This window comes from Bufo gargarizans, chromosome 6, assembly GCF_014858855.1.
Source record: "Bufo gargarizans isolate SCDJY-AF-19 chromosome 6, ASM1485885v1, whole genome shotgun sequence".
In the NCBI taxonomy this organism is placed as follows: Eukaryota; Metazoa; Chordata; class Amphibia; order Anura; family Bufonidae; genus Bufo; species Bufo gargarizans.
In genome coordinates this window covers 1,782,314-1,805,355 of record NC_058085.1, presented here as the reverse complement: position 1 = coordinate 1,805,355, position 23,042 = coordinate 1,782,314, and the positions used below count along the sequence as shown (strand labels likewise).

At 44.6% G+C, this 23,042-nt stretch overlaps 1 protein-coding gene across 2 annotated transcripts in view; it reads left to right on the top strand.

Moving 5' to 3' along the window:
* Window positions 1-23,042, top strand: part of LOC122941275 (protein-glutamine gamma-glutamyltransferase 5-like) — a 54,467-nt gene that overhangs the window by 12,555 nt on the left and 18,870 nt on the right. The window contains exons 1-6 of one of the 2 annotated variants that reach the window (XM_044298373.1): window positions 10,514-10,646; window positions 12,785-12,964; window positions 13,147-13,389; window positions 14,341-14,459; window positions 17,754-17,882; window positions 19,391-19,571. In XM_044298373.1, coding sequence (XP_044154308.1) covers window positions 13,257-13,389; window positions 14,341-14,459; window positions 17,754-17,882; window positions 19,391-19,571 — 562 coding nt within the window. In that variant the 5' untranslated portion in view covers window positions 10,514-10,646; window positions 12,785-12,964; window positions 13,147-13,256. Of the gene's footprint in view, window positions 1-10,513; window positions 10,647-12,784; window positions 12,965-13,146; window positions 13,390-14,340; window positions 14,460-17,753; window positions 17,883-19,390; window positions 19,572-23,042 lie in introns of those variants that run through there. The other variant, XM_044298371.1, reaches the window with a different exon arrangement.

Genomic DNA, 23,042 nt, shown 5'->3' with positions numbered 1-23,042 from the left:
ATCTAGATACAGCAGCACTGTTTCGAAGTTTTTGTGACCCAAACACCGCTCCATTAGTCTCTGGAAAGTTCCTGGGGCATTACATAACCCGAACGGCATACAATTGAATTCGAACAGGCCCATGGGAGTGGTGAAAGCAGTCTTTTCCCTATCTGCCGGGGCCATGGGTACTTGCCAGTAGCCACTGGTCAAGTCCAATGTGGAGAAATAGGCAGCGGAGCCCAGAGCAGTTAGTGACTCCTCAATGCGGGGCAGTGGGTACGCGTCTTTGTGGGTTATTTGATTAATTTTTCTATAGTCCACGCAGAAACGGATACCACCATCCTTCTTCTTTACAAGGACCAGGGGTGCTGCCCACGGGCTACGACTGTCCCGGATTACATTAGAGTCTTTCATCTCTTGGATCATTTCTTTTACAGTCTGATATGAAGTAGGCGGTAAGGGTCTGTATCTCTCCTTGATAGGAGGATGAGAGCCAGTAGGTATGGTGTGTTGTATGGCACTAACCTCTCCATAATCAGTAGCATGTTTACTGAAGGCCTGGTGGTGCTCTTTGACAAGCTGTAGTATCCCTTCTTGTTGACGTTGGGGGGTAGTCTCGTCCCCGACATGTAGCTCTTCCCACCAGGGTACTTGTGACTGGGGCACCGGCGGACATCCGCTGACTGCAGCTGGCGGCTTTTCTGTCACTGGAAGACGGATGATGTCTTGGAAGAACACCTGAGAAAGCTGGGCAACAGGGTAATGCTTAGTAAGCGCAACAGGATGATCACTCAGGTTAATCAGACGGACAGGTACTTTACCTTGGGAGACATTCACCAGGCACTTGGCAGCTCTCACATAAGGGTAATTCTCCATCTGGATTGGTTCCACCAGGGCCGGATAATCTCGGCCTTGGACTCCCAGGACAGCACGACACCATAACAGAGTTTGGGAATTAGGAGGCAAAGTCACAGGCTTATTATCACGAATCCTGGCAGTACAAATTTCTCCTTTCCCGTTAGAAAACCTCTGCTGGGCATTTAACACAGTGATAGTCTTTTGAATCACCCTCTTGGATGCAGAGGAAGCGGTGGGCAGAGTCTGGTGTAATACGGCAAGTATTTCTGCATAACAGTTTTTGAAGACATTGGTGCCTAGAATGACAGGATGTCCTCCTCTGTCGCCGGCCTGTACTACTATCACCCCCTGTTGAGGCAAGGTTACTTCTCCCACCTGCAGGGTGGGTTCCCAGTATCCATGAATCTTTACCGGTTTGCCATTGCTGGCGATAATCTCTACCCAGGATTCAGGCGGCTGGGTCAATTGGTTGGTGTCCCAGAATCTTTCAAAGGCGGGCAGCTGAATAGTAGTGACCTGAGACCCAGTATCTAATAGGGCTTCAAAGGGGACCCCGTTAATCTCTACATTGATTTTAGGATGGGATCCTACATACCGTGGCATCCAATTTGGATCTTTTGGACCTAGTGTTCTACCTCCCGAGGGGTGGTCCTCAGCCTCAGGGGTTGCCCGTTTAACTGCCAGCACGTGGATTCTGTGTGTCCCACCTTTTTGCAGTATGTACACACGGGCCGCTTGCGATCCCTATTGCGCCTCCCAGGATCCCTGGGGTGAGTCTCTTGGTATGGAGGTGGGAACGGCTTAGGAGGTGACAGGAACTCTTCTTCTGACATCATAGGTTTTTCCCATTCCTCCATTCTTCTGCACACTCTCTCTAGGCTTTTAGTGAGGTGATTTACTTGCTCTGTCAGCATGGCGATAGTATCGGTAGCTGTAGCTTGAACAGCTTGACCGGCCTCAGCTCGGTTAATGATAAACGGTTTTGACCTGCAGGCTGATAACTCAGGTGGTGTGCTCAACTCTGTAGATACTGCTGACCCCAGAATTTTTATAGCCAGTTCTTTAAAGTCCAGAAAGGTACTGTTAGGGTGTTGGGCGGACAGCATCTTTAATTGGGTCCTTATTTGCTCACTAGACACTCCGGTAATAAATTGTTCCCTCAGGGTCTGATCCTGGTTATCAGCTTCCTTGGGATCTATCTGGATTACAGCCCCCAAAGCCTCCTGAAGTGATAGGGCATAGTCACGGAGGGACTCACCGGACTTCTGTTTCTTGCCAAAGAAGTGCATCTTTATCTCTGAGGCAGTCCTCGTTTCAAAAGTGGCCCTGAGGCGGGTGAATATCTGCTCTAGAGTACTCCGTTCCGCAGCAGGCCAGGATAATACCTCTCTGCGGGCAGCCCCCTCCAGTTGCGCTAGCAAGATTTCCATTTGCTGATCGGCATTTATGGGGTACAGTTTGAATAAGGCCAGCAACTTTTCTTTAAAGTCTCTTAGGGTATGGGCCTCTCCGTTATAGCGGGGAAACCATGGGGCCCCAAAATAGTAAGGCATGGTAAAGGGCATCACGCTGGGGGCTATAGGATGATTAGGAGCCGCAAGCTCTCCCGGGTCCGGCCGCTCGGCAACTCCCGGATCTGACATGTTAGTTTAATAAGATGCGGCCGCTGGCGACTAAAAGGGCCGGAACAATCCCCTTCCCTCCGGATACAAGTTCTTACCGGTATCGCCGGGTGTGAAGCAGGCCAAATCTCGAGAGACTCCGGACTTCCTGCGACCGCGGTGACGTAGAGGAAACAGGGCCGCGGCGGTGCGATGATGAAGAGGGGCGGGCTTTTCGATGTCTTTGAAGGGATCCGCCCACGAAGGTCCTTAGCAGCGCGGGAAACTTTACTCTAGACGGCCGGTGGCCATCTTGATCACCATTCCCTGACAGCAAGCAGGGTTGTTGAGGAGTTAATGAATTATAATCCACAACCACGATTTTCTTTTCCTGGGGGTAGCGCAACACAGCACAGCGCCTCCGATTTCTCCCAGGCACAATTGTAATCCACCGACTTGGAAATAAAGGGTACAGTCCTCGCAATACGGTGGTGGAATAGTTAAAGCACACAGTTCACACTTCTCTGCACTTCAGAAGCATGCGGATCCTGTTCGTGACGCCAAAAAGAGCGATGCAGTGTCCCAGGGGGTCAGTAGTGTAGCTTTAGGTATGCTGGGCTTTGTAGTGCAGGGCAACCCACTAACCTGGGATTCACTGTCGTCTTCAATCTGGGCAGCGGCTGGAACAGGCAGTTCATAAATGTTCGTGACGCCAGTGTCAATTGAACGGTGACACGCCGTGTAATGTTATGTGGAATAATGGAGTAACCACGTGATAGCCAACAAAAACTGGAACTTTACTGGTTTTCAGTAATAATCATGCATGGACATAGGTGGAAACGCAGTTCCATTGAAGACAGTTGATTTGCATATGAAGACAGTGGGTTTGCATAAGTTACAGACAGGCCGGAAATAGCAAGGTGATTTTCAGAGGGTTAAACACAGGACTTGTAGTACAGGAGGCTTGCACTCTATTCCTGACTGATCCTGAACATGTGACTTATTCTCCAAGGTCTGATGCCCTAGCTCTGGCGTATCCTTGAATCTGTCTTTATCAAGTACCTCCTCTGTTACCTTGAGTACCTCTTGCTGATTAGACTCGCCTTCTGTTTTATTCTGGGTCTTCAGGCTGTTTAACTATGCCCTTCTTGCTTCTACGAATACGGACTCAGGAGGGGAACCTTCTCCTCGGATCTGGAATCCGGTTACAGGGCTTACTCTACCCTCTCAGCACTGAGTCTAGAAACTTCTGCCTTCCTGAGTTAGGCCCTAGCCTATTTATACTGAACTGGGGGCTCCCTCTGCTGGCTGTGACAAGGATTGCCGGTAACCGGCCTGACTGGCTTAAAGGGAAATACACATTCCAATCTAGCAGTGTCGGGTAGCCTACCCGTATGCTGCATTACCCCGAGACGAATGGGCTCTGTTCCTGGCGCCTGGACTTCAGCAAGTTTTTTTGCGATCTTCCCGATGATCAAGTGGCCGACTACCTGACCATAACAGGTGAGATCCTAGCAAGACTGGGGGTAAATGTGTTGGTCCGGGCCCAGCGAGTGCATCAATGGGAATTTAACCAGGCTGAACCCGCCAGACCGCAGTATTATGACCTGTTACACCGTTTGCAAAAATGGCTGCATCCTGACGTACTGACCCCCACTGTTATGTTGGACCATCTCTTGGCGGATGTGTTCTGGAGGGCTTTGCCGTACCACCTCCAGCACTGGATCGGCCAGGTGTCTCCGGGTAATGCCTTGGAGATGGTCGACTTGGTGGAGCGTTACGAGGCCATCAGAAATCTACAGGGGGGTTCTTTTGGGAGGGGGCCAGTCAAACCCCGGAAATCTCCAGCCCAGACCCGGCGGTTGGTGCCAGCCAAACCCGCCCAGGACGTACCCCCTGTAGACCCAGCCCCGGTGGTCTGCTGGCGATGTCAGGAGCCTGGACACATAAGGGCCGACTGTGCCCATCGGGGTGAACCCATGGACACCAACTATGGCTACTGCCACTCATTATATGCCAGGAAGTTGTGCGCCACAGGAACCTCTGAAACAGCCACCTGCTAGATTCAGAGAGCCTGATGTCCCTGGTAAGAGCTGCCCTGGTACGGCCCGCCGAGTACACTGGCCGAAAGGTCGGCGTAGTGTGTATTCACTGAGACTTAAAGGACTATTCCACCGCTCTGGTCTATATATCAATGGTGGCCGGCAGGTGGACTTATGAGGTGGCCATCGCCACAAAATTACAGTATGAACTCATAATTGGGAGAGACTTCCCCGGTTTCCTGGCACTATGGCCGGATACGAAAGTTACTGATATCCGGGAGACAGACGTAACCCTAGCAGAGTGGGAGACCAGAACCCTGGGAACCTGAGTCCGAAGGGCCAGCGGTACGGGTGACCGCCACTTCGGTGGAAGAGGGGGAGACAACCCCGCTAAATGTAATGGTGGGAGATGTGGAGGACTTGCCGCCGATCCCGGAGTTGGCAGACCTCAACCTCTCCGGAGATAATTTTGGTACAGCACAGCACCAGGATCTTAATCTATCTTGAGCCTGGGAGAATGTGGTAATAGTTGAGGGTGATCCGCAACAATCGGGGGCCGAGTCTATGTTCCCCTGTTTTGTAGTTCAACAGGAGATGCTGTACCGGGTAACTGAACTACGGGGTGAGCATATTGAACAGCTGGTGGTGCCCAAGGCGTATCGCAAGCTCGTGTTGGAGTTAGCCCACCAACATGTTCTTGGGGGACACCTGGGCCAGCAGAAAACGCAGGACCGGATTCTACAGCGGTTCTACTGGCCCAGTGTGTTCAGACAGGTGGAAGAGTATTGCAAGTCTTGCCCAACATGTCAGATAACCAGCCCCCAGCCACATTTCCGTAGTCCTCCGGTCCACCTCCCAATTATTGAGGTTCCATTCGAGCAGATCGCTATGGACCCCATAGACCCAGTACCGAAGTGCACTAGAGGGCACCAACACATCTTGGTCATCCTCGACTACATCACTTGGTACCCGGAGGCGGTGCCACTACGTCATGCATCAGCCAAACTCATAGCTAAGGAGTAAATGGAGATGTTTTCTCGAGTGGCCGTGCCTAAGGAGGTTCTGAATGACCAAGGGACCCCGTTTATGTCCAAGTAAGTTGCTCCACATAAAACAGTTTCGGACGTCCGTGTATCATCCGCAAACGGATGGCCTGGTAGAGAGGTTTAATCAAACATTAAAAAATATGTTAAAAAGAGCAGTGTCTAAGGATGGGAGGGACTGGGACCTTCTTCTGCCCTATCTCATGTTCGCAGTGTCAGAAGTGCCCCAGTACTCTACGAACCCTTCGAACTGCTATATGGCAGACACCCTCGTAGTCTGTCAGACGTCGCCAAAGAGGCGTGGGAACACCAACCCACACCGCATAAAAGTGTTGTTGAGTACGTCACCCAGTTGCAAGGACGGATGGAAACAGTGTTACCTCTGGTTAGGGAGCATATGGAGGCAGCAAAGAGAGCCCAGAGTAGGGGCTATAATCGTCAGGCTCGGGTCCTGAACTTCAACCCGGGTGATCGGGTGTTGATTCTTGTACCGACTGTAGACAGTAAAATCCTAGCTAGGTGGCAGAAGCCCTACGAGGTACTTGAAAAAATTGAAGAGGTAGATTACAAGGTACACCAGCCAGGGAGGCGAAAGCAGGAGCAGGTGTACCATGTGAATCTGCTCAAACCATGAAAAGATAGGGAAACCTGTACGGAAGACAGCCCACAACCAGGGTTTTTAGGGGAAGCGGTTTTGGCCCCTCTGTCTGAATAAGGTGTCCAAGTTTGACGCATATCCCATGCCCCGAGTAGATGAGCTTATTGAGAAGTTAGGCCAAGCCCGGGTTTTTTTCTGTGTTGGACCTCACCAAAGGGTATTGGCAGGTACCCTTGACCAGTGATGGTCAGTTCTCAGTGTTCTCCAGCAAACACATGTGGGCTTCCATCTTTAGTAAGGTAGACTCACCCGTCCGGCAATGCACAGGTAAGCCCTTACCTGTGCCTGTGGCGGGAGCTGGTCTGAAATCAAATGTCTGAAAGAGCCACCTTGGGTTCAGGGAAGGCCTGGTTCCCGCTGTCAGAACCAGCCGCCTGTGGTCTCTGGAACTGTGAGATGGGCGTGCAGAGGTTAGCTACCTCCAGAGACAGCCCCTGGAGTTGTCCGACCAGTGCAGAAATAGGATCCATTGCCGCACTGATACAAACAAAATGGCAGTTTTTAGGAGGTCAATAATGTCACAAATAATGGGGAGGGACAGCAGAATAACAACAGAAGGGGAAAGACAAAGACCTAGGCCTCAAGGCTAGGGAGAGGGGAATGGTCACCTCCTAGGAAATCCCTAAACCTGTCCCTGGCTCCTGTCAGTATGTATAGACCCTGAAGGTGGGAAAATACATACGCTGGAACCTAAACCCTAGGAGCCCTGAAATGCCCTAGAGGTAGTGACAGGGAATGAGACTACTGGTTTCTTCCCAGGTGAACAAACCAGCATCTCGTTGAGGCCTTAAAACAACAAGCACAAGGGAACAACCAAATACAAAGAGAAGTACAACTTATCTTATAGAAAGTGGATGAGCAGGAACACAGGAAAAGTCCACACACCAACTCTTCCAAATCCAAGCAGAGAATATCAACAGCATGGAATGAAGTGTGAGACCAAACTAAATAGGGAAGCAGTGATGACCACAAGCTGCACCTCACAAGAGGTGTGGTCATTTCCAAACAACAATACTGAGAATCAAGAGACATTCAGTTAACCTCACGTGCAGTCAGTTTATCAGATCTTCTAACCTCTGTCACAGGAGGTACCGTCACAACAGTACAGACATGGGGGAAAAAATAAGTAATTGTGCAGGAGCCCTATGGTGGGCCCCCAGAATCAGTTACACTGGTGGGCCCTAAGTAGCCCAGTTCGACACTGTGTGTGTGTCATGTATATATGGTGTATTTTTGTGTATGTGCGTTGCATATATATGGTGTAATTACATGTAAATATATTATGACGCCGCATGTCCGCTGTTGAGTAGGGAACCTGTTGTTAAAAATTTTAATCCCACCCATGGATCCTGTGGTATCTATATATATAGTGAGAGAGGTGATATCTGTCATTCTAATCCTGCCTGTGATAAAGAGATGACTACTGAAATGGGACCTGTACAGACAAAGAAGTTGTGCCTATTAGGCTTAGCGGACAGTGAGAAAAATACAGATTTTTTAAAATATAGATATGCAGTAGCCAGGTTTGAGGTGGCCCCTCGGACGCCGGCAAGGTGGCACCACATGTTGCTGCTTTCCTGAAGGGATAGTAAGTCATTCTGCACCGCAATGGGAATTAAGCTTAGAGAGTCAGGGTCTGCAGTTAACCAATGTGCTTCTTTATTGTAGGAACTCAAGAGCAAAACAATACAGGCAATGCACTGAGCTGACTTTTCCAGTCTTCTCCTGGGCAGAAGAAGGGTTCATGCTGAGGAAAGGCCTGAGCTAGCTGTCCTTCTCTCTCTCTCAGAAGGCTCGAACCCTGGCCAAATTCTGAAAGGCTCACGGTCTGTGGCTCAGTAGTCCAGGGGGCATCTTGATCCTAGGAGTGGCGACCCATGGTCTGTGGCTAAGCATCGCTATCTCAGCATCTTCTTCTGGCCACTTATGCAGTCTGGCATGAGTCTATTCTTCTAAGCACTGATCCCTAACTGCAGAAAAATAGGGGCTCTGACTTATACTGTACTTATATACAGTTTCTAGCTGAACTAGAACCTTCTAGTGGGAGGGGTGGAGTGGAGAAACTCAGCCCAAACAAATACAATGTTACAATTCTCATCTCTCATAAACTTGCTGTAGAACTTAAATGATACTGGCAATGACTCAGCAGTTTTACCAGGCAAAAACTAATCTTCAGGCATAATAAGATAGCTAAACCAGACAGTCAAAAAGTCAGTCTATCTGGTTTTAGTGTTAAACAAGTCTGGATTTTTCCCTCCAAAACATTTTCTTCTTGAAACCTTATGGTAGCTGTGAAACATTACCAGCTTCTTATTATTAGCTAGAAAGTCCCAAAAGTCTCTCAGTGTTTGTTAACCTTTTCCACATTGCCATGCAAATACAGTGGAAATGAACAGGATATACAGTACAGACCAAAAGTTTGGACACACCTTCTCATTCAAAGAGTTTTCTTTATTTTCATGACTAGGAAAATTGTAGATTCACACTGAAGGCATCAAAACTATGAATTAACACATGTGGAATTATATACATAACAAAAAAGTGTGAAACAACTGAAAATATGTCATATTCTAGGTTCTTTAAAGTTGCCACCTTTTGCTTTAATTACTGCTTTGCACACTCTTGGCATTCTCTTGATGAGCTTCAAGAGGTAGTCACCTGAAATGGTTTTCACTTCACAGGTGTGCCCTGTCAGGTTTAATAAGTGGGATTTCTTGCCTTATAAATGGGGTTGGGACCATCAGTTGCATTGTGGAGAAGTCAGGTGGATACACAGCTGATAGTCCTACTAAATAGACTGTTAGAATTTGTATTATGGCAAGAAAAATGCAGCTAAGTAAAGAAAAACGAGTGGCCATCATTACTTTAAGAAATGAAGGTCAGTCAGTCCGAAAAAATTGGGAAAACTTTGAAAGTGTCCCCAAGTGCAGTCACAAAAACCATCAAGCGCTACAAAGAAACTGTCTCACATGCGGACCACCCCAGGAAAGGAAGACCAAGAGTCACCTCTGCTGCGGAGGATAAGTTCATCCGAGTCACCAGCCTCAGAAATCGCAGGTTAACAGCAGCTCAGATTAGAGACCAGGTCAATGCCACACAGAGTTCTAGCAGCAGACACATCTCTAGAACAACTGTTAAGAGGAGACTGTGTGAATCAGGCCTTCATGGTAGAAGGCCTGCTCCATTCTCCCGTTATGTCCTCCGGTATGTTCGGGGACTTGGTTATAGTAGGCGGAGACTTAGGGGACTTGGTTATAGTAGGGGGAGTCTGCAGTTGTTCTGCTGGGTGTCTCCTTCTCCTAGGCTGTAGCGCTGGCCAATCGTTTTTTTTCTCCCAGGCTGTGAGCTCTGCGCTGCGATTGGCCAGCGCTACAGCCTAGGAGAAGGAGACGCCCAGCAGAACAAGGGCAGACTCCCCCTACTATAACCAAGTCCCCGAACATACCGGAGGACATAACGGGAGAACGGAGCGGCGCCCAGGGATAATAGTAAGTGCAGTGAGATCCCTGGGTGGCGCTGTATATGTCATGAAACTTAATTCAAAATGTTTGGGACGATGAAAGGTCCTCTTTAACACAGGGCTATAATATTAAGTGTGCTCACATTTGAGCACCATTTTATATTTTATCTGCAGAGAGTGTTGTTTTAGAAATACGTTGCATACCTTATCTTGTAGTGATCACGAGTTACAATCTGAATTATAGACCAAAGCTGTAGTCAGATTTCTACTGGTGGGTATGGGAAACAGTTAACAACCCTATCGACAAACACACCACTTATAGTTTAGCTGAGCTCCCATAATACTGTTGGATTATTCATTTTTTCTCCATTAGATTACTGTTCACTGCCTGGTGTAAAAACTACACCTAAGAAAAAGTTCTTCACAGACAATGAGCACACAAGGAATGCTTGATGATTTCAGCTCTGAATAGATGTGAATGCAGCACTAGGCTAAAATATGGGTTGTAGGTAAAATCAGTACAAGATGAGTAATATAAGAACATAGCTGCAAACCTTGAATGTTTTTTTTATTTTTATTCATATATGTGAGAATAAGATTTGATACAGAAAACTATAGCATTGGAAAGTGTGTGATGCGGATTCCACACCTCCATTTTCAGCACGTTAATACAAGTGTGTGATCATACCCTTATAATATCAAGAGCAAATATCCTCCACATGCCGCCTACAAAAATCCAAAAGGAAGCTTTTAAATCTGCAAGATGTCAATTTATACTGTGGATTTCCACCACAAATTTCACCCTTTAAAGTTGCGAGGCTGAAATCCGAGTCAAATCCACAGGAGAATCTGCATGTAACTCATTTTGACTGTGGATTTTCTGGTGCATTGTGGACTTTCCCTGAAGATTTCTATAGTGGTCAGGCAAGGATGAACTTCAAGATCACCACATTATAAACTCAAGTCAACAAGATACAAGATGGCGGGAAAGCAACACTAACAGTAATAGCGTGCCTTTAGATATACTTTACCCTGTAAAATGTTGATGTCTTTACAAGCTAAATCTCATAAACCTCACAGAATGGAAGATCCTTCTGGAGAAATATTCAACCATATACCTGCTGAATACTGTATGCACCATGTACAGCAATTACCTTATAATTATATGTCTTGCCTAAAGGTTTACAAGCTGCTAGGATGTCTTGTGGCACAGCTCAGAACCCTGCAATATAATATACCATTGTTCTTAATTGGGGTGTTGGGTATTTTAACTATTTTATAGCCTGTAGCCTCCTTCTCATAATTTCTATTTGGTCTATTATAAGACATGAAGAATAAAATAATACAAAGAGCTATAATAAGTTTATTACACATATAGTAGACATTGTTCATTGGTCTCTAGCACTGGAGGCCATTCGTGAATAGAGATGGCCTTGCGGTTCGCCCGGCGGTCATTTTGCGGCAAACTTTGTGTGTTCGCGATTTGCCGAACATGCGAACATATGGAGATATTCGCGCTTGCCATATTCTTTTACATTGTGAAGAACTTTGACCCATGACACATCTATCAGGTGGTACAGGACAGCCAATTGAGACGTTTCAGCACATGGACATACCCCCTACCTTATAAATAAACCTGATCTGTCCGCCATTTTACATTCAGTTTTTTCCCATTGTAGGGAGAGGTTGCTGTGTGGAGCAGGGTCAGGCTGTTAGGGACACCAAACGCTAGCTAATAGGGCCACAAAAGTCATTTTAAGGACTAGCATAGGTGTGCTATCTATAGGTGTGATACACTGAGGGGTGCGATATACTTATACTTTTATAATGAGTCAAAAAACACATAGATCTATATAGTGATCACCTGGAAGTCAGGGGCTCAGGGGCTTTGGGGCTAGGGGCTTACTAGGGCCATATTTATATAGGGTAAGGTTCCGGACGGAGTCGCTCTTATCAGGGCGGGTGGTCTGTGGTTAAGCTATCAGGGCCAGAATAGCACCCCCTGTAGGGCAATATCAGGGACAGTTCTTTGCCCACCCTGTCCTTCAATACCACATAATCATCTAGCCCAGGGATGGATGTTTTTTTGCTTTTCCTCCTGGATTCATGGATGTGCACTGGAACCCCCCGGATTGTGGTAGGACATATGGTTTCTGATTTTGTGCCGCCGAGCACCGGATTTAGTGCCGCCGAGCACTTTGTTATTGCCTACCACATCTATGCTTTTTGCTTAACTTTAATTATTTAATTTATTTTCATTTTGAGGGATATCTTTTCCATTCACACGTCCGCAAAATGGGTCCGCATCCGTTCTACTATGTGGTGAGCTCGGTATCCAGCACTCAGCTCTGCGGTAAAGATGAACTGCAACTGATGATTTGTGGGCGCCTGCGCACTCAGGTGTAGGTAGATCTGATGAAACATTTTGCGCTGCAAAATCTCTATACCCCTAAGTGCGCACGCGCGGTGTACAAAGTACTTCTATCGCGGCGCTGCAATAATTCTTTGCTAAGCCGGTGGATGTGTGCTTGCACAGCGCCGCACACACCCTCCTCCAGCTGATTCCTTGGCGATCTTGTCACTTCCGGTATAGACTTTTGGCAAGGTATAGAGATTTGGCAGAACACTGGGACTATCACTGTGAATGGAGCAAGAATAACACCTCCATTCAAAGTGTAGACGCCGTTTAAGTAAATGAGCTGCAGTACCCCAGAATGGCCACTACACTTTTAATGGAGCTGTTCTTCCTGTTGAACTGCTAGTTTCAGTGCCCGAGTCTGCAAGGAACAGCTGATCGGTGGTGGTGCAGTGTGTTGGACCCCCACTAATCCAATATTAATGAGCTATACTGAGGATAGGTCATCAATATCAGGAGCCTGGAAAACCCCTTAAATCTAAAAGTGCAACCATCTGTTTTGAAGACCATGGAAGTTACAGAAACTGCTGAACACTGCTTCTATAAATGCCTACAACTGGTTTCAACAACTTCACTGATGGTTCTATAATTCTGGATCCATTTACCTGAGAAGAAGACATACATTTTAATATTAGTTTTACGTCAGAGATGTCTATTTGAGAGTGTCTGACATAATATGCATGCATAACATTAATGTGAAATTTGAATTCAATTTTTTCTGTAGCTCTCGAAATTGACTACTGCGATTTGCAGAGGCAGAAAAATAACGCTTTGCATCACACCGAGGAAATAAGCGACCGACGTCTCATCGTTCGGAGGGGACAGCCATTTTTAATCGGCTTACAATTCAAAGAAAGGGGATATCAAGAAGGGAAAGATAACATCATCTTCTCAGTGGAAACCGGCAAGTAACCGAAGCTTCACCTGTAGGAAGTAATGAATGATCCACAGAATAAACATTACTATGAAAACAAAGCCTCCGCATGACAAATAAAAGATTATTGTGACACCTTTCAACTGTCTTTGAATGTGGACGATCCTTTGTTCTTTCCTAATACGTTTTATCCACCTGCTTTGTATTAACAGGTCCATGGCCGGATGCTACTTCTGGAACTAAAGCAATATTCACCTTAAAAAAGGCGTTAGTAAGAAGGGCATGGGGTGCAGCAGTGGAAAGCAACGGACCCAACTTCCTGATGGTGGTCATCATGCCATCTTCCAATGCTATAATCGGGCAATACACTCTAAAGGTTCAAATTGCCAAGGGAAGCACAGCCACCACCTATAAGCTGGGGACATTTGTGTTACTATTCAATCCGTGGTGTGCAGGTATGGTAAATGGGGGGTATAGTGGTTATATAGGGTGCTGTACAGCACCCCACAGTATGCAATATATAGTATAGCACCAGGTATGGTAAATGGGGGGTATAGCGGTTATATGTCTCTGGCTAGTGTCTGGTATTGCAACTCAGCCCCATTCACTTGAGCTGTAGCCATAGACCATAGTTATGCCGTTTTCCCTTAAAGGCACTCTTCTTTCAGAAAGGGGTGTTTTTTAACACGTTTTTAGAATTTTGGGCAGTTTTTTCTTTTTCATTTTGGCAGTACTGGAAATTAGATACAAAATACTATCCTTCTGTAGCAGTCATCACAAATGATAAGATTTTCTATATAGATAGATAATCTATTGCCATTTAGGGAAATATGTTATCTGAAGGGTAATCCTTGTGATAATAGTAGGTGTAGAGTTGAGATAATAGTACGACAGCTCTGTTTTTGACCTAAATAAATATGGTGTTTGGCCACAGAAGAGTGTACTGTGTGATGCTTTGAGTTACCCCAGGGGGACTCTCTCTGGCCACAGTGAATGGTCTGACTGAGAAAGTTAAGCAAGGCTGTTTGCTGTGCTTACAGTCTATACAAAGAGGAAGTAAAGAACCAGGACAGGAAGTAGAATATAAGGAGTGACAAAATAATTGTATCCAGAATATCAACCACCCGTTTAGTAAAAAATGCGTAGAATATTCACATATAGGCTGTTATAGGTGAATAATATTAACATAGCTGAAAAAATTGCTGGAAGTGTCTCCTAAATAAAGCAGCCACAGATTTATATATATCGTGTAGGAGCTGTGATTTCCAAAGGACTGTGTTTAAAATGGTGTTCTAACACGATGAGAAAGTTCTAGTGAACAGGATTAGCCTTGCTCAGGTTTATTGCCAAACTCTTGTGATATGCATTACGTATTTGCCTGTTAATATCGTGCCTGAACTTGACAGATGATGATGTGTTTCTGGATAATGAACCCAAGCGACAAGAGTATGTTATGAACGACTATGGATTTGTGTACCAGGGCAACCAGAACTGGATTTCTCCCCGCCCATGGAACTTTGGACAGGTAGTTCACACATTTGCAATTTGAAAATGAATAGTAGATTATAATTAGTATACACTTAAAGGGAATGTGTTATCAGAAAATGACCCATTGTTTAAATCCCCTTTTTATGTTTAACGTGTTTTTTTTTTTTTTACATTTGATGGTTAGTTTTAATTTTGCATGTCAATAGCTATATTTAAACAAAAAACATAAAATTCTGCAGTTTTTGCACTGACCACTAGGCCTAATAATTGGCACCACTTCTTGGTCTGTACAGATCACTTTACTGCAGTTATCTGCTTATCTGTCATTCTAATCCTGCCTGTAATTATATCACCTCTATGTATAGATAACGCATAATCCACCATTCACAGTAGGTGATTATCAGAGCTTATCTATTCTTTCCTTGTAAAATGACCTCTGCACAGGTCACAGAACATGCCCAGAAAACTCTCCCATAGAAGTCAATACGGTCCCATCCTGACCACTGTGTCCATGGACCAGTGTCCAAAGTCGTTTTCTTAATGCTTTCTAAATGCTGTTAAGAACAGCTCAGGCAAGATGGCCGCCCCTGTAATCATGTTCAGGAAATGGAATTAATAAATCTATAATCCGAGAATAAAAACAGATTTTCACCATCAGATGTACATTTTTGGTGACACATTTCTTTTAAGATATGGAAACTGAAAAAAGACTGATGAGTTTTAACAGTTAATATTATTGGGTATGGAAGCATTTAAAAGCTATGGACACCTTTGGGGGGCATTCTTTAATTATCAGTTAATTCTACTTATTTTGGGTCACATGATTTTGTCAATAGGTCTCTAGTTTCTATTTAAGACATACGGATGCATTTCAGTATGTGTTCCGTTTTTTTTGTGGACCCATTGACTTGAATGGAGCCACGGAACGTGATTTGCAGGTAATAATAGGACATGTTCTATCTTTGAATGGAAACAGAACGCATACGGAGTACATTCCGTTTTTTTAGCGGAACCATTGAGGTGAATTGTTCCGTATATGGACCGTATACGGAACACAAAAAACGGCCCGTAAACGGGAAAAGAAACGGTCGTGTGAAAGAGGCCTTAGAATGAGGTTTTTGCCTTATGTTTTTGCATTATTTACGTATGTTACTACAGAGTGGTGTTTTTTTTATTATTATTTTTAGTATAAGCCCTTTAAAGGGATTCTGTCACCAGGATTAACGATAAATCTATAATCCGAGAATAAAAACAGATTTTCACCATCAGATGTACATTTTTGGTGACACATTTCTTTTAAGATATGGAAACTGAAAAAAGACTGATGAGTTTTAACAGCTAATATCATTGGGTATGGAAGCATTTAAAAGCTATGGACACCTTTGGGGGGCATTCTTTAATTATTAGTTAATTCTACTTATTTTGGGCTACATATCATTTTGTCAATAGGTCTCTATAGTTTTTCCACAACAGCTTCCAATTTCCTGCATCTGCAGACTGTTCCTTCTCCTCCTCAGTGAATACGTCAGAGAGCTGCTCTGATAGCTTCATCTGTAGCCTTTATCTCTTCGCTCCTGACATCTCATAACACTCATTTAAGCTAAATTCTTATCTGTTTCATATGAATTTAGCTTAAATGAGTGAGTGTTTATGAGAAAATAAGGGTTAAAGATCCAACAGCTTTCTGATGAATTTCCTGAGAAGAAGGAACAGTCTGCAGAGACACAAAACTGAAAGCTGTTGAGGAAAAACTGTTGAACATTTTTAATTAAGACCAATTGAAAATATAATTTTTAGGCCAAAACAAGTAGAGTGCAGTCATAAGAAAAAACTGCCTGTGGTGTTCATAGCATTTAAGCAATAGCAGTAATAGCTATATTGGTGGAAATGTATGAGCTTTATAGTGTAAACAGCAACAAAAATAGTCACAATTTTAATTTGAGGAGAAAAGACTCATTGCTCGTTGCCAAAAGTAATGAAGGTATTCATCTGCACTGTCACTCCACATCTCATTCCTAAAAAGGATGCACAATAAAGGGTGAAGTTGCTCTGTGCCCTCTTGTCCAAGAAACTGGGGGCAGCAGGGAGGAGGTCATTTTGGTAAAAACCTGCACCAGAACAGAGGGCCATTTTCAGTCAATATAGAAGTTAGAAAATGTACTAAAGGGGGTTTCCCTGTGGTGGCTAACCTCCGGCACTCCAGCTGTGATAAAACTACTCCCTAGATGTACACTTGCTTGGCTGTTCTCAGAACTCCACAGAAATGGGTGGATCATGCTGGGAGTCGTAGTTTCACCACAGCTGGAGTGCCGGAGGTTAGCCATCACTGGATCCCATGAGCATTATTGTTCATTGAAAAGAATGCTACAAAATTTGCAATAATAATGTATTAAAAACTCAGTTTCTCTGCTTAGATATCTTACTTTGGTGTCCATCTTAGTGCCCCCCTATAGTTTTGTCTGAAGTTTGTGTCCACCTTGTGGTAGACACACATGAGTAGTAGCTGTCTTTCTGTATTTCTCGTTCCTATACCGCAAATTGATCTTATAATGAAGTGCCTGATTCGCTTTGCCTATTGTTCTCCACTTGTCAGAGGAGGATATCAGAGGAATCACGTATAGTTGTATCCTCCTACTCTGACGAGCAGAGAACAAGAACAGCTTTCAGTGGAACAGTCTTCTAGCTGGCTCACCAGTGTTATGTATGTGAAGGGACTATTTTGGAGGTGGAGACATCCAAATTAAGCAACTTTAGGCTTTTTTCACACGACTGTATGGCTTTTTCAGTGTTTAGCAGTCAGTTTTTCACTAATCCGTTGTTCAGTTTTTTTGTTTCCGCTGTGTTTCTGTTCTGCTTTTCCGTTCCGTTTTTCCATATGGCATATGCAGTATCCAGTATTTACATAGAAAAAATTGGGCTGGGCATAAAATTTCAATAGATGCTTCCGCAAAAACGGAACGGATACGGAAGACATACGGATGCATTTCAGTATGTGTTCCATTTTTTTTTGCGGATCCATTGACCTGAATGGAGCCACGGAAAGTGATTTGCGGGCAATAATAGGACATGTTCTATCTTTTAACGGAAAGGAAAAACGAAAACGGAATGCATACGGAGTATATTCAGTTTTTTTTGCGGAACCATCAAAGTTAATGGTTCCGTATACGGACCACATACGGAACGCAAAAAAAATGGTGGTGTGAAAGAGGCCTTAGAATGATGTTTTTTTTTGTTTTTTTCAGGATAAGCCCTTTAAGTAATTTTATGTTTATCATATCACGTTGTCTAGGGAATGATTATAAATTAACATTACACTGACTTTTGATTGCAGTTTGAAGATGATATCATGGATATCAGTCTAAAGCTTCTTGACAAGAATCTGAATTACCTACAAGATGCATTTAAGGATTTAACTCAGAGAAACAGCCCTGTGTATGTAAGCAGAGTAGTGTGTGCAATGGTAAGTACACAAGTAAAGTTTTGCTAAGAATGTAATCTTTTACTAAAACATATTACAATTAGAGATGAGCAAATTTCTTCAAAATTCGATTCGGCTGCTTCGACAATTTTTTTTCTTAAAATTTGCTTTGTGACAAATTACTTCGTCACAAAGCGCATTTTTATGTAAGTAGCGTGTATAATAACAGGGAGCTGCGATAGCGCCACCCCAAGCATTGTACCCCTCAGATGCCGCATTCATACATGATTGCGGCATCTGATTTTAAAAACTGTGTAAAATGAACAATAAAAAACAATTACATCAAACTTACCGCCTCCATTTGCTCACGACGGGCCGGCCGCAGCCATCTTGCTTGAAGATCTCAGTCGAAATCCTGTGCGGCGCAAGATTACGTCATCATGCCGGCTGGCATGGTGACATTTAACGTCATCACGCAAGCCGGTGTGATGATGTAATCTCACGCCACACGGGATTTCGGCTGAGGTCTTCAAGCAAGATGGAGGCTGGCGGTCCGTCGCGATCAAATGGAGGCGGTAAGTTAGAATTTATTTTTTACACTATTTCAGGATAAATCGATTCGCTGACACGAAGCACGAGGAAATTCGGCTTTGAGGCAAATCGAATTTATCCTGAAATTCGGATCGAATTCCACTTCGTGGGATTCGATTCGCTCATCTCTAATTACAATACATAAAGAGAGATCATTCACCACCATAAATCATTTCAGACTTCTCTAAGCTTTCTAAAAGTGATGAAGAACAAAATATTCTATGGTAAAACAATTAGTTCATTAGAGTTTCATCTTAAATGGTCTTCAGAATTCTGCCGGCTCCTTCTTAGTCCTGACTCCATTGATGAGTGATTGGTTCCAAAGTCATCTTCAAATGAGGTTGCCTTCTTCTGGAATTTTGATGACATTGTGTGTTAGGACTTCATTATAATGTCAGAGTTTGGGCCTACCATAAAATCATCTGGTACTCTGGTAGGCTAGTCCATCCCTGACCAGGGATTAGAGAACCCATCAGCCATCGTAAGGCTAGTTTTACACTAGCATTACGGAGATCCAGCAGGCTGTTCTGGACGGTGCCTGAATGCCTGCCGGCCCGATTAACTATAATGGGGACCGGCAAAGATTCAGCCACAACCCTGCAAATATGTGGACAATCGGCCATACAAATACCGCTGTGCATGGCTGGTTTTGTCCGGACATTTCTTAGCAGTCTATGCCAGAACAGCCTGCCGGAAGACTTTACCACTAGTGTGAAACTAGCCTTATTCCAAACTATCTGGATACTACAGTCCATCCATTCCATGTTTTTCTTTGGTTGTCCTCCTTCTCTGCTCCTCCAATCCTGATGCTCAATTCTTTACACAATGTTCCATGTGTGGTCCAACTAGGGAACATCTGTATTCTTTTATGGGGGGTTGAATATCACCTATTTTCCAAATAATAAAGCACATTTCTGCAATCTGCTATTTTCAGTAACACTTGATTAATAATATCCTAGATCAACTGTAATGACGACGATAGTGGCGTCTTACAAGGAAACTGGAGTGGAGATTATAAAAATGGAGTCTCTCCGTCTGCATGGAATGGGAGTACTGCTATTTTAAGAAAATGGTTTAAGAAGGATTGTGAACCTGTTAAATACGGCGAGTGCTGGGTCTTTGCCGCTGTGATGTGCACAGGTAAATGGATACTACTGTATGATGAGACATAAATATCATCTTCATGTGTCGAAATATGTAAGAAATCACAATGGATTTATACATTGATGACAAGTACATAGGTTTGCAGATATACAATGCAATAGGTGGCTCAATATAAGGGCATACAAAGAGGTAAGGGTATATCATATACCCTAAGGATTAAATGTCTGTATCTTACGTGCAAATGCTACTGTTGACTTGCACCCCTATTATTGCCCAGCTCCAGATGCCCCCACTCTAAATGCGCTGCTAATATTGCCTCTTCTCCAGTTACCCCTGCTCCAGGATCCCCACTACCACCCTGCCTCAGGTGACCCTAATGCCTCTGTTTCAGTTATGACCCTCCGTTTGTGCCCTTTGCTCACGTTGCTCCTCTAGCACCTTTGCTTGGGCTTTGTTAAAGGTTATGACCTGCTAAGGGGGTTGGACTTATGACTGAAAAATTCTGCACAGTCCATCACATTCTCCAGTATTGACACATATGGTTTACATGGCGGTAGTAATGATATTCCGTATTTACAGGCATCACTGTTGCCATGTAAAGAGATACTGGTGGTGGAGTGGTGGAGGATTTTAAGGGGTTGTCCAGGTTTTCAAGTTATCCTCTCCACACCATAGGGCATAACTATATGATTAGTGGGGTCTGATTCTGCGACCCCCACTGATCCCAGGAACGGGTCCTGTTCCCCCTTTTTGATGGTGTGACAGGCCACACATATGCCCTGCTGCTCCATTTATTCTCATTGGGACCACTGGAAATAGCCAGCTCTGTTCTCTGCCATCTCCAGTGACCCCATAGAGCAGGGATGGCCAACCTGAGGCTCTCCAGATGTTGCAAAACTACAACTCCCACCATGCCCAGACTGCCTACAGCTATCAGCCTACAGCAGGGCATGGTGGGAATTGTAGTTTTACAACAGCTGGAGAGCCACAGGTTGGCCATGCCTGCCATAGAGAATGGATGGAGAGGCAGGGCATATGTTCGACCTGCCATTCAATCAAGAAGGGGGATCAGTGGGGGCTTCAGCGTTCAGACCCCCACAGATCACTTAGTTATCCCCGATCCTGTGGATAGAGGATAACTAGAAAAGTGGACACAGGTGCTTTAACAGGCGATCAAATAAAACCTTTAAGGATAGGGAATGTGAAAATGTCCAACAGCTATGACACGACAGGTGATAAGTGTCTGATTGGTGGGGTCTGACTGCTGGGACCCCCATGATCAAGGGAACGTGGTCTTAAGACCCTTTTGTACATAGATTGGTGGTAATTAGGGATGAGCGAACTCGAACTGTATAGTTCGGGTTCGTACCGAATTTTGGGGTGTCCGTGACACGGACCCGAACCCGGACATTTTCGTAAAAGTCCGGGTTCGGGTTCGGTGTTCGTCGCTTTCTTCGCGCTTTTGTGACGCTTTCTTGGCGCTTTTTGAAAGGCTGCAAAGCAGCCAATCAACAAGCGTCATACTACTTGCCCCAAGAGGCCATCACAGCCATGCCTACTATTGGCATGGCTGTGATTGGCCAGAGCACCATGTGACACAGCCTCTATTTAAGCTGGAGTCACATAGCGCCGCCCGTCACTCTGCTCTGATTAGCGTAGGGAGAGGTTGCGGCTGCGACAGTAGGGCGAGATTAGGCAGATTAACTCCTCCAAAGGACTTGATTAACTGATCGATCTGCAGCTGTGGATCATTGAGCTGCTGATCCTCAATTGCTCACTGTTTTTAGGCTGCCCAGACCGTTTGTCAGTCACATTTTTCTGGGGTGATCGGCGGCCATTTTGTGTCTTGTGGTGCGCCAGCACAAGCTGCGACCAAGTGCATTTAACCCTCAATGGTGTGGTTGTTTTTTGGCTAAAGCCTACATCAGGGTTAAGCTGTCACACCAAGTGCATTTAACCAGCAATAGTCTGTTTATTTTTTGGCCATATACTACATCAGGGGCAAGCTGCGCCCGTCACCAAGTGCATTTAACCCTCAGTAGTGTGGTTGGTCAAGCTATCACACCAAGTGCATTTAACCAGCAATAGTCTGTTCATTTTTTGGCCATATACTACATCAGGGGCAAGCTGCGCCCGTCACCAAGTGCATTTAACCCTCAGTAGTGTGGTTGGTCAAGCTGTGACACCAAGTGCATTTAACCAGCAATAGTCTGTTCATTTTTTGGCCATATACTACATCAGGGGCAAGCTGCACCCGTCACCAAGTGCATTTAACCAGCAATAGTGTGGTTATTTTTTGGCCATATCCCAGTCTAATTCTGTTAGTAAATCCATACCGGTCACCCAGCGCCTAAATACTAGGCCTCAAATTTATATCCCGCTAAATCTCTCGTTACCGCTGTCCTGTTGTGGCTGGGAAAGTTATTTAGTGTCCGTCAAAGCACATTTTTTGTTCTGGGTTGAAATACAATTCCCAATTTAGCAATTTAAAAATTTAGTGGTTTCTGCTATATCAGAGCTATTTGAAATCTATCCCTAAAAGGGTAGATCATATTGAAGGTGCACATAGGGTCATTCAGAATAACTTCACACACCCGCTACTGTGCATTTCCAAGTCTAAGGCCTCTTTCACACTACAGTTTTTTGCGTTCCGTATACGGATCCGATTTTTGCGTTCCGTATACGGTCCGTATACGGAACCATTCATTTCAATGGTTCCGCAAAAAAACGGAATGTGTTCCGTATGCATTCCGTTTCCGTATTTCCGTTTTTCCATTCCGTTGAAAAGATAGAACATGTCCTATATTTGGCCGCAAATCACAGTCCGTGGCTCCATTCAAGTCAATGGGTCCGCAAAAAAAACGGAACACATACGGAAATGCATCCGTATGTCTTCCGTATCCGTTCTGTTTTTTGCGGAACCATCTATTGAAAATGTTATGCCCAGCCCAATTTTTAATATGAAATTACTGTATACTGTATTTGCCATACGGAAAAACGGAACGGAACAACGGAACGGAAACGGAACCACAACGGAAGCAAAAAACGGAACAACGGATCCGTGAAAAACGGAACGCAAAACACTGAATTCAACATACTGTAGTGTGAAAGAGGCCTAATTCTGTCACTAAACCCATACCTGTCACCCAGCGCCTAAATACTAGGCCTCAAATTTATATCCCGCTAAATCTCTCGTTACCGCTGTCCTGTTGTGGCTGGGAAAGTTATTTAGTGTCCGTCAAAGCACATTTTTTGTTCTGGGTTGAAATACAATTCCCAATTTAGCAATTTCATAATTTAGTGGTTTCTGCTATATCAGAGCTATTTGAAATCTATCCCTAAAAGGGTATATAATATTCAAGGTGCACATAGGGTCATTCAGAATAACTTCACACACACGCTACTGTGCATTTCCAAGTCCAATTCTGTTAGTAAATCCATACCGGTCACCCAGCGCCTAAATACTAGGCCTCAAATTTATATCCCGCTGAATTTGAATACAATACA